The sequence below is a fragment of the Lynx canadensis genome, chromosome C2 (genome assembly GCF_007474595.2).
Source record: "Lynx canadensis isolate LIC74 chromosome C2, mLynCan4.pri.v2, whole genome shotgun sequence".
NCBI classification, from domain to species: Eukaryota; Metazoa; Chordata; class Mammalia; order Carnivora; family Felidae; genus Lynx; species Lynx canadensis.
The window spans coordinates 8,163,308-8,175,610 of record NC_044311.2 but is presented as its reverse complement, the minus strand read 5'-3'; the positions used below and the strand labels follow the sequence as shown (position 1 = coordinate 8,175,610).

Below are 12,303 nucleotides of genomic sequence, written 5' to 3'. Positions count from 1 at the left end.
GAAAAAGTCCTTAACATATAAGGATGTCTTACCATATAAGGATGGAGAACCATCTATCATGCTAACGGTCAACAAAAGAAAGCCAGAGTAGCCATACTTATTTCAGACAATCTAGACTTTAAAATAAAGACTCTAATAAGAAATGAAGAAGGGGTCATAATTAAGGGGTCTATCCACCAAGAAGACCTAACAATTGTAAACATTTATGTGCCAAATGTGAGAGCACCTAAATATATAAAATCAATCACAAACATAAAGAAACTCATTGATAATAATACCATAATAGTAGGGGACTTCAACACTCCACTTACAGCAATAGACAGATCATCTAATCAAAAAATCAACCAGGAAACAATGGCTTTGATTGACACACTGGACCAGATGGACTTAACAGATATATTCAGAACATTTCATCCTAAAGCATCAGAATACACTTTCTTCTCCAGTGCACATGGAACATTCTCCAGAATAGACCACATACTGGGACACAAATCAGCCCTAAGAAGTACAAAAAGATCGAGATCATACTTGCATATTTTCAGACCACAACACTATGAAACTCAAAATCAACCACAAGAAAAAATTTGGAAAGGTAACAAAACTTGGAGACTAAAGAACAGCCTACTAAAGAATGAATGGGCTAACCAAGAAGTTAAAGAGGAAATTAAAAAGTACATGGAAGCCAATGAAAATGGTAACTCCACAGCCCTTTTAGGCCTTCCTAAAGAAGGAAGAGAGATGTCAGATACACAACCTAACCTTACACCTTAAAGATCTTGGAAAAGAACAGTAAATAAAACCCAATACCAGCAGAAGACAGGAAACAATAAAGATTAGAGCAGAAATCAATGGTATTGAAACCAAAAAGCAGTAGAACAGATCAATAAAACCAGAAGCTGGTTCTTTGAAAGAATTAACAAAATTGATAAACCACAAGCCAGTTTGATCAAAAAGAAAAAGGAAAAGACCCAAATAAATAAAATCAAGAATGAAAGAGGAGAGATCACAACCAACACAGCAGAAATACAAACAACAAGAAGATATTATGAGCAATTATACACCAATAAGATGGGTAATCTGGAAGAAATGGAAAAATTCCTAGAAACATATACACTACCAAAACTGAAATAGGAAGAAATAGAAAATTTGAACAGACCCATAACCAGTAAAGAAATCGAATTAGTAATCAAAAATCTGCCAAAAAAACAAGAGTCCAGGGCCAGATGGCTTTCCAGGGGAATTCTACCAAACATTTAAGGAAGCATTAACACCCATTCTCTTGAAGCTGTTCCAAAAAATAGCAATGGAAGGAAAACTTCCAAACTCTTTCTATGAAGCCAGCATTACCTTGATTCCAAAACCATACAGAGACCCCACTAAAAAGGAGAACTATAGGCCAATATCCCTGATGAACATGGATGCAAAAATCCTCAACAAGATATTAGCCAACCGGATCCAAAAATACATTAAAAAATTATTCACCACAACCAAGTGGGATTTATATCTGGGATGCAGGGCTGGTTCAATATCCACAAAACAATCAATGTGATTCATCACATCAATAAAATAAAGGATGAAAACCATATGATCCTCTCAATAGATGCAGAGAAAGCATTTGACAAAATACAGCATCCTTTCTTGATAAAAGCCCTCAAGAAAGTAGGGATAGAAGGCTCACACCTCGAGATCATAAAAGCCATATATGAAACACCCAACGCTAATCTCATCCTCAATGGGGAAACACTGAGAGCTTTTCCCCTAAGGTCAGGAACAAGACAGGGATATCCACTTTCACCACTGTTATTCAACATAGTATTGGAAGTCTTATAGCTTCTGCAATCAAACGCAAAGAAATAAAAGGCATCCAAACCAGCCAGGAGGACATCAAACTTTCACTCTTCTCAGATGATATGATATTCTATACAGAAAGCCCAAAAGATTCCACCAAAAAACTGCTAGAACTGATTCATGAGTTCAGCAAAGTCACAGGATATAAAGTCAATGCACAGAAATCGGTTGCATTCCTATACACCAACAATGAAGCAACAGAAAGAAAAATCAAGGAATCAGTCCCATTTATAATTGCACCAAAAACCATACAATGCCTAGGAATAAATGTAACCAAAGAGGTGAAAAATCGATACACTGAAGACTATAGAAAACTTATGAAATAAAGTGAAGAAGACACAAAAAAAATGGAAAAAGATTCCATGCTCCTGAATAGGAAGAACAAATGTTAAAATGTCAATACTACCCAAAGCAATCTACATATTCAATGCAATCCCTATCAAAATAACACCAGCATTCTTCACAGAGCTAGAATAAACAATCCTAAAATTTGTATAGAACCAGAAAAGACCCCGAATAGCCAAAGCAATCTTGAAAAAGACAAAGCAGGAAGCATCACAATCCCTGACTTCAAGCTGTACTACAAAGCTGTAATCATCAAGACAGAATGGTACTGGCACAAAAACAGACACTCAGATCAATGGAACAGAATAGAGAACCCGGAAATGGACCCACAAACGTATGGCCAACTAATCTTTGACAAAGCAGGAAAGAATATCCAATGAAATAAAGATAGTCTCTTCAGCAAGTGGTGCTGGGAAAACTGGACAGCGACATGCAGAGGAATGAACCTGGACCACTTTCTTACACCATACACAAAAGTAAACTCAAAACGGATGAAAGACCTAAATGTAAGACAGGAAGCCATCAAAATCCTTGAGGAGAAAGCAGGCAAAAACCTCTTTGATCTTGGCCGCAGCAACTTCTTACTCAACATGTCTCCAGAGGCAAGGGAAACAAAAGCAAAAATGAACTACTGGGACCTCATCAAAATAAAAAGCTTCTGCACAGCAAAGGAAACAATCAGCAAAACTAAAACTCAACTGACAGAATGGGAGAGGATATTTGCAAATGACATATCAGATAAAGGGTTAGTATCCAAAATCTATAAAGAACTTATCAAACTCAACACCCAAAAAACAAATAATCCAGTGAAGAAATGGGCGAAAGACATGAATAGACACTTCTCCAAGGAAGACATCCAGATGGCCAACCAACACATGCTCAACATCACTCATCATCAGGGAAAAATGCTCATCAGGGAAAAAATCACTCATCATCAGGGAAATACAAATCAAAACCACAATGAGATACCACCTCACACCCGTCAGAATGGCTAACATTAACGAGTCAGGCAACAACAGATGTTGGCAAGGATGCAGAGAAAGAGGATCTCTTTTGCATTGTTGGTGGCAATGCAAACTGGTGCAGCCACTCTGGAAAACAGTATGGAGGTTCCTCAAAAAACTAAAAATAGAACTACACTACGAACCAGCAATTGCACTGCTGGGTATTTATCCAAGGGATACAGGTGTGCTGTTTTGAAGGGACATATGCACCCCCATGTTTATAGCAGCACTATCAATAATAGCCAAAGTATGGAAAGAGCCCAAATGTCCATCGATGGATGAATGGATAAAGAAGATGTATATATATAGATATACACACACACAATGGAGTATTACTCAGCAACCAAAAAGAATGAAATCTTGCCATTTGCAACTACGTGGATGGAACTGGAGGGGATTATGCTAAGCAAAGTTAGAGCAAGACAAAAATCATATGACTTCACTCATATGAGGACTTTAAGACACAGAACAGATGAACATGAGGGAAGGGGAGCAAAAATAATATAAAAACAGGGAGGGGGACAAAACAGAGGAGACTCTTCAATATGGAGAACAAACAGAGGGTTACTGGAGGGGTTGTGGGAGGGGGGAATGGGCTAAATGGGTAAGGGGCACTAAGGAATCTACTCCTGAAATCATTGTTGCACTATATGCTAACTATATGGATGTAAATTTAAAAAAATAATAAATTAAAATTAAAAAATAAATTAACTAATTTTAAAATAAAGTGGACAATCTGTTCAAATGATGGAGACACCTCAGTGTTTACAAAAAAACTAGGCATCTCGTTTATGGGGAGATAAGAAGACCTGAGAAGTACAAGGAAATTGCCCTATTCCCAGAACACAGCGCCTGTAAAGAGAATCGCCCTTCTCAGAAAAAGGCACAGTGTGGCTTCATATTTCTGCTGCCTATACTGTTAAGATTCATTATTTACACTTTTACAGTCTAATGGACATCACTCCTGCCATAATTAACCAATATGCTAGTAGTCACTGAAGAATAAATTATAATAAAACTTCTAAGACTGCCTGCAAAATGAGGGCAAGTAAAAAAAAAAAAAAAATCTCTGCCACACCAGTAATTATTTGATACACCGAAATCTGCTACACTTGCGGCTGTTTTTCTTAGAAAGTTAACGTCAAGAGCTGAAACTGTGCATCAAAACATTTCATTTCTGTCCCCAACCACTGTGACCTTGAGAAAGGTCGTTTACCATCTCTGGAGTTTCCTGGTATACAAACCAGGGATAGGAAGTCTCTCATGCAATGTACTGTGCTTAAATATTAAGTGGCAAACCAGAAAAGTATCTATTTTTATCATTATTAACCTCCAAGGTATCCTTGTGGAGGCAGCAAAAAGAACTAGACTGAAACTTTTAGGCCAATTAAAATCTCCTGGAGCACCATAAATTCATTGTAATTAGCAAGTGGGTCAGCGGAAATAAAATTGTACCACTGATTACGGATTCCTTTAAGGGTAAGACATGAGCCAATCTTGTAATTGGGCTCCATGTAATAAAACTGGCAATGCTTTCTTTAAGCAATACATTCAAGCACCTAGCTTTTAACATTATGATTTTTAGATTAAAGCAAGTTACGTAACTTCTGGACAGTCACGAAGACACTGGTACTGGTCTACTTACAGGGAGATTGAGAGACCACCTTTTCTACGCTAAGAATCATTAAGTCAAGATATTCTAGAAAATATCGAACTTGTTTTGAGAAAAGAAAGAGGTGGCAACAGTGAAGGGTGGTGGGCAACTGGCGAGCAACATTTGGGATTGGGTTCCTGGAGTTTGGGACAAAACGAGAAAAGTAGTAAGAGAGAAATGAAGAAGGCAGGCGAGAGACGGAAATGTCTTGTATATTTTCTCAGCCTATGCCACTGATGCTTGCTCTCATTTGTCTATGATTTTATATTTTGCATGTGTATAATTTTGTATACGATGTGTATATTATAAAATAGGATATTGTTGGTTTAGATTTTTAATTTATGCAAATCATATCACAGTGTATCTATTTTTATACGATTTTTTGGGTTTTGCTTTGTTCTGTTTTCAGTGATCGTTATATTTAATATCTAGAACAAAATCTCCCACTTTGCTCTTCAAAGTTGTCGGAACTATCCTTTGTTCTTTGGTCGCCTAAATATAAATTTTAGCATCAGTTTGTCAGGCACCGTACACAATCTTCCTTTGCAATTCTGGTTGAAATTGCTTTTAACTTTATAAATTCATTCGGCAAAAGGTGAAATCTTGACGGTACTGATCCTCCCCAGCCACGACTATGGTGACCCTTCAGTCATTTTGGCCGTCTTCTGGGCCTCTAGTGGGGGTATCTGATATTTTATGGCTGCCCCAAAATATTTTGAAAACCCTTTCCCCATTTCAGGACTTCTCCCCCTTGTAAACCTCACTTTCCCAGGTAGAATCCAAAAGGTATTTCCTGGAAGCCCTTGCTCCTCCGATGTACACATATAATCGACCTCAGTGGCAGGTACGCCCTTGAAGACAGAAGACGACGGTGCCCTGCAGTCTCCTACCAAAACGGTCGTGCGGGTACTTGCCTTTCTCCACCTCCTGGTGGTCCCGCTCTCCAGTGGGGTTAGGTGACATCCAGTCACAGACACCAGCAGCGGCTGGGTTCCCGCTGAACCACTGGGTGCTGCCATTGTCAGTTACTCTCCTCGGCTTCTGCCACTGTGGCATCCTCCCTTGGCTCCCTCTTGGAAATCCTGCACGTTAACCACTAATAGGTTAACAACTCTCTTTTCGCTTAACGCTAGTTGAGGGGGATCTGCAGTCAGCACCTGGACACAAGAGTTAGGAACCAGAAGCGGACTGCTGTGCGGGGGAACCTTAGAGGTGGCCGTGCCTTAGCGGAAGTGATTGCGAATACGGTGGTGGAAGACCAGATACCCCAAGCTGGAAAGGTGGCGCGCCAAGGTGGCCCCACGTGTCCTCGCGGGTCACCCAGGCTCCCTGGAGCTCACTGTTCTCCCGGCGGAGGGCAGAGATGACCAGCGGCTGGGCCCAAGGACGGAGAGGGACGCACCGCAGAATCCAGAAGACAGAAGCTCCAGAATAGTGGTCGAGGGAAGTGGGGGAGGGACGTGGACCCCAGAAATACCGTATGACGGTCAGGAAGCATCAAGGGCCTACTTGCAGTTACTGGCCACGAACTTTCGCGAAAACGATTGAGCATGGCAGTTTGCCCCGCTCACTTTTGGTAGTGAACGTGCAGGCACCAGGAAGGCAAACAAGCTGCGTTTGGTCACGGGTGGGGTTTTACCAAGTGCACACGGCTAAGCAAGAGGACGGGGAGTTCAGGGAGACTGTGAAGGAATGTCCTAACAGGTGAGCATGGAATTCAAGCTGGGCGAAGGAGAAAGGACAGGCACGAAGGAAGCGAAGGACAGTCCGCATCAGGATTCTTAAGGGAATACACCGGAAGGAGGTGGCACCGGCAGGGTATTTAAAGTGCTGAGGGCACCGTAAGATGTGCGTGTTCGGTAGCAACAAGGTCTAGGATCTGATCAGGGGAGGGGCCGAGGTAAAATGGAGGACCAGAAAGGAAAGGAGAGGGTGAGGTACTGGAAAGATCAGCTATTGCAATCACCGGGAATTAAGAATAATGTTGAACAGGGGCGCCTGGGTGGCTCAGTTAAGCGTCTGCCTCTTGATTTCGGCTCAGGCCGTGGTCTCACAGTTCGTGCGATTGAGCCCCACACCCCACACCAGGCTCCAAGCTGAGAACGAAGAGCCTGCTTGGGATTCTCTACCTCTCCCTCCCTCTCTCAAAATAAACTTGAAGGAAAAAAAAAGAAGAACATTGAAGAGAACGACAGCAGGCCAGCAGCTAAAAGCTTCCAGGAATAATGGCATGGGACCCAGAAGCCCAGCAGTACAGCCTGATGACATGAGATTCAAAGGTGGTTTTTAGGAGAGCAGAGGGGCGAAGAATGGCCTGGAACGGGCAAAGAGAAACAAAGAGGATCCAGGGTATCCGGTATCAGCAGCGTCAAAGAAAAGGGGCCACCCTGTCGGGTTGGGGAAGCAGAATCCTCAAGGAACAGGCAGGTTTGGACCAGAGCACAAAGATACAAACAATGTTCTGAGAGGCTGAGCGTACGGGACGTTTTGCTACCAGTGGATGGGCCATTTCAGGGAACAGAGCAAAGGAAGGTTTTCAGGAGTTGAAGTAAGAGATGAAGACAACAGGGGGATGCACAGAGGCCTAGAGGACTAAATTTGCAAGACGCTGCGCTATCCTGGGAGTTCAGGGCTCCCGGCGGCGACCGAGGGAAGCCTGTGGTGCGTGCGGAGACGGCCCCCGGGCTCAGGACTAGAAGGCTGGGGAACCGGAGGTTGGGGTATGGGTCTGGAGTCCTTCCTCGTTCCTGCCAGGAGAGGCATGGAGGCCTGAGGCTGGGTAACCTTACTCCAAGTACCTGGTGCTCCCCCTTAACATGTGCTGATGAAGGCATGGAACCCTAGGCTTCAGTTCTGGGAAATCTTCCAGAAGCATTTCTTGTAGCATTTGTTTCTCTCTTCCTCTCTCTCTTAGCGCCTGTCAGGTCACCTACACTGCACCCCTCTTTGTGCTGCTTTCACCTCTTTTTGGCTATGCTTCCCTGGGTGATTTCCTTGACTGTATTTTCCAGTGCTTATTCTCAGTCTCATTTCTGGTATCAACGGTTAGTTTTCAAGAGGTCTTTTTCCATTCTCTGAATTTCCCTTTTTTGGAGCAAAAAGGTTTGCATCTGTTTCATAGATGCAAACCTCTTCTCCAAGCTTAGAATAAATTTGCTTCTTCCCACACAGTCTGTTCCAAGTGGGCTTTCTTTTTCCTTGCCCCGGCCTCTTTCACATCCTTGGCTATTTGTTTATATCTAAGAACGGAGTGATAAAAAGCTGGCTGGGGGGGCTGGGCACGGGGAACCTGGCTAAGAAGCTCTATGTGCACAGCTGGAATGTCTAAAGAGCCATTTCACTGAGGAATCGGATATGTCAGGATCATCGCTCTTTCCTCTCCCAAAGAAAGTTCTTCTGATTCCCAGCTGAGAAGGTACACAAGTCCAGTGGGCAGCATTCTGGATGGAAGCGGGGGCAGAAGGCTAGAAGGGAGGGAGAAGCATTTGACATTCGGCATCGTACCCATGACCTCCAAAACTGTTTTACTGCTCCAGAGAATAGAGGGATAGGGGCGACCTGAGAATCTTAGTGCTTTGTAAAGACTTAGCAAATTCTCCTGTTCTTGTAGCCCCACCAGCACCCTCCACCTCCACAGAAACGTGAATCTTCAATTCCCAAGTCGCTGTGGGAAATCTGCCACATAGGACGGCTGCTCGGCATCCCCCAGTGCGGCTGTTCAAAGTCACAACTCTTCACCCGCCTTCCAGCCTCCAAACTGTTGGCATCATATTTTCAACGTCCTTGTAAGTTTGTGCCTTTCCATTGTTAACCATTTACCGTTTTACTGGGGTTTCAGGAGGCCATGGATGCTAACATGTCCAGCTACCATTTTCACTAAAAACTCTGCTGTGGATTTGATCTTTGCCAACTTTGATTTGGGTTTTCTGGGTCTGTTTTTCTTGTCTTTAGTTTTTGCTTAATTTGTTTCCCACCACCAAACACCATCCCCAGCTTTCTGAATTCAAGGCCTCAAACTCGTTTGCTAAAGAACGCATCCAAGCCTGCAAACACTGCTCTGAGCACCACCTTTTGTCACATCCCAGACCCTGTTGTATGCTGTTCTTACCATTGTTCAGTTCCTGATCGTTCCCAGCAGCCGGTCTGTGCTACCTTGAACCCAAGAGCTCCTTGGAGGGGAATTAACTTATAATACGAACATATTTCTTCATTACTTCAGCCAAGAAGCAAACAGCAAAAGGTAGCCAATGTCAACCCCTGCAAGCCTCTGGCAGGGGAGACTTCTAGAACGCCTCAGAGCCACCTCAGACATCTTTGCCTCTTTCTTTCTTTCTTTCTTTCTTTCTTTCTTTCTTTCTTTCTTTCTTTCTTTCTCTTTCTCTCCCTCTTTCTCTATTTCTCTTTCTTTCTTTCCCTCTTTCTCTCTCTCTCTCTCTCTCTCTCTCTCTCTCTCCCTACTGGCCATATTTCAGTTGCTTTTCTCTCTTCTTCTAAACCAACACCACCTGCCCTGCTTTTAGAGGTCTCTCTGTCTCTCTCTCGAAGATCCACTGTGAAATCAGGCAGTCTCCCCCAAACCCTGTATCAACATATCAACCTCCAAACAGCCCACAGCCATTTTCTGCTTAGAGCGTCTCTCTCAATGTATGTCTAGGCATCAGCTCAGATATCCAAAATTAGAACTTCTGGGAGTTAGGCTAGAAAATTACTCTTTTTACACCAGGTTATTCAGACACACGGTGAAGTTCAACAGCCACTAATTTAAAGGTTTTTCTGTTAACTGCTGTGGAGAAACATCTAGGTAGCAAGAGCAACAGAAAAGAATAAAATGTATGACTGCTTCCATCAATGTTTAAGGAGTTACTTTAAATTAATGCTGATAATGCAGGACTCAAATTCTTTCTCCAGAAATTGCTTCATACAGGCCTTTGCAGCATTGTAAAAGATCGCCATCAAGGCCCAAACTAAGAGCAATCCAAAATCCTGCTTCACTGACCTATCACATAAGCCTAGCCACTGACCCATCACACAGCTCCCTCTATGTCTAAAAAATAGCTTTAGAGGCTTATTCAGATTTCCCCCAAGTTGGCTTTACACTGATGCTACTGCTTTCATAATTCGTCAAATTCATATTTACAATTCATGCTATCTGGAGCACACAGAACGCAGGAGCCAAAGCTTGCAAACAGAAAACCAGAATGCCCACCAGGAAAAATGGACACAACACATGGAACGAAGACGAATACCTTGGTGTATATTTACTTAGGAAAAGTTAAAAAGAAACATCTAGATCTCCAGAGCAAAACTACAGGGAAAAAAAAAAAAAAACCGATTTGTGTTTAAAGACATGATTGCTCTCAGTCACATAAATGATCGCTATTACTGCATACACACTGTTGTTTTCCACTGGTTATTTCACATGACCTTTTGCACAGACACAGGAGACGCTCAATGACCCACGCCGAGGGCAACATAACCTCGGTTCTGTTAATGGACCACCTTAGCCCGCTGAGCAATCTGCATTAATTTCTGAGTCCGCTGCTGGAAGCAGATCCCAGCGCTCTTCCCAGCCTGCCCCAAGTTCCTGGCAGCCTCCTGGCTTCCCCGGAGCTGCCTGGCTCCAATCACAATGACCTTGCCGGGGTCGGGGGCGGGGGCGGGGAAGGGGCTCTCTCCCAGATACTCTAATGCAACAAAGTGTCCTACCAGCACTTCCAACATCAGCACCCCCACAGTGCAGATCCAGCCATTACTGTGAAAGCCTGAGAGACCAGTGCAAAAGCCAAGCGGTTACACTTTCTACCGGAGGAAAAATCTACAAACATAGTCTTTCAATATATATAGATTATAATGGAGTTTATGCCGAAACAACTGTAATGCATGTAAGCGGAGAAAAAAAATACAAACAAAACAAGCGAGGCTGAAGATGTGCTGGGCCTAAGAGCCTCAAGGGTGCCGAGATAAAGCTCAGGAGGGGTGTGGGGAAGGGGTCAGAATAACTGGGGAAGGCTTCACAGGGGGAGGAAGGCCCTGGAAGACACGCACTATTTGGACAGGTGAGGAAGGCATTCCGGATGCGGGCAGTAGCATGAACAAAGGCCCAGAGGTAGGGACGAGCACAGCATGTGGAAAGGTCAGTGAAGGCACGGCCACGGCTGGAGCAGAGCATGGGCCCTGGAGAGGAACAGCAGATAGGGCTGAAGAGGGGCACTGGGGACTCCTCAGGGATGGCCCAAGAACCTTGACGGCCTTCTTCTCCACAGGGTGCAATTTCTGGTGCTGAACAAAACTGCCATACCATTTGAACGCTTTCCCACACACCTTGCATTCATAGGGCTTCTCTCCGGTGTGGACCCTCTGATGCTGGATGGAAGCTATCTTCTGAGTGAAGGCCTTGCCACACTCCTTACACTGGTAGGGCTTCTCCCCTGTGTGAATCCTCTGGTGGACGATAAAGAGTGACCTGCAGCCGAAAGCTTTCCAACACTCTTTGCATTTATAGAGTTTCTCCCCAGTGTGCAATCTCTGATGCTGGAGATAGGCTGCGCTCCTGCGGAAGGCCTTTCCACACTCCTTGCACTCGTACGGCTTCTCTCCAGTGTGGATCCTCTGATGCTGTGTCAAGGCCGTGTTGGAACTCAAACCTTTGCCGCACTCCTTGCATTCGTAGGGCCCCTCTCCGATGTGGTTTTTCTCATGGACAATACAGTCATAGCTGGACTTAAAGGCTTTGCCGCATTCCTTACATTTGAAGGGCTTCTCCCCGGTGTGACTCATCTGGTGCCGAATCAGCTTTGAGTTGTACCTGAAGATTTTCCCACATTCTTTACACTCATAGAACTTCATTCCCCCCCGAAGTATCAGATTCGGATTCAGGCTGAAAGTCTGCCATGTCGCCTTGCTTTTAAAGTCAAAGTGCTGGGAAACGTTTCTGAGAAGCCCTCCTCCTGGCATTCTGTGCCACTCTGCCTCTTCAGAGGCTTCCCGCTTTCCAGCCGGCTCTTCGTTCCTGATCCGGGACTCACCACCTGCCCAAAGAAACCACAGGTGTTCCTGGTTACCACACCGGAAGGGGAACAGGATGCAGGGCTCCCCGTGTTCTCTTGTGGAACGTGATTTTAAAAAATATTCTCACGAAATGGCTACAAGCACCCACACGGGAGGACAAGAGAGAAAAAGGAAAACAACAATGTATGGCTGGAGAAGCGATGACCCTGGAAACGGACCAGGAAGTGCCTCCTGTGAGGAAGGCTGGAAAGTGGACTGAGGCAGGTGAAAGGGGCACGATGAGGGCTTCCAGAATGGACAGGAAGAAGGCAGCAGGTGGGAAAAGAGAGGAAACAGAATGGGAGAGGTAAGAGAGATCAGCAAGAAATGGAAATGTTTCAAAAGAGAAGGGGAGAGAGGGAGAGATGCCGAAGAGAAAAGAAGTCAGGGCTCCCAGGGAGACAC

General features: G+C 44.2%; 1 protein-coding gene across 6 annotated transcripts in view; it reads right to left on the bottom strand.

Annotated features, from left to right (window-relative positions):
• ZNF621 (zinc finger protein 621) overlaps positions 1-12,303 on the bottom strand; it is a 68,441-nt gene that overhangs the window by 44,455 nt on the left and 11,683 nt on the right. For 5 of the 6 annotated variants that reach the window (XM_030329511.2, XM_030329510.2, XM_030329512.2 and 2 more), the window contains one exon: positions 10,084-11,879. In XM_030329511.2, the coding sequence (XP_030185371.1) occupies positions 10,819-11,879 (1,061 nt within the window). In that variant the 3' untranslated portion in view covers positions 10,084-10,818. Of the gene's footprint in view, positions 1-10,083; positions 11,880-12,303 lie in introns of those variants that run through there. The other variant, XM_032594650.1, reaches the window with a different exon arrangement.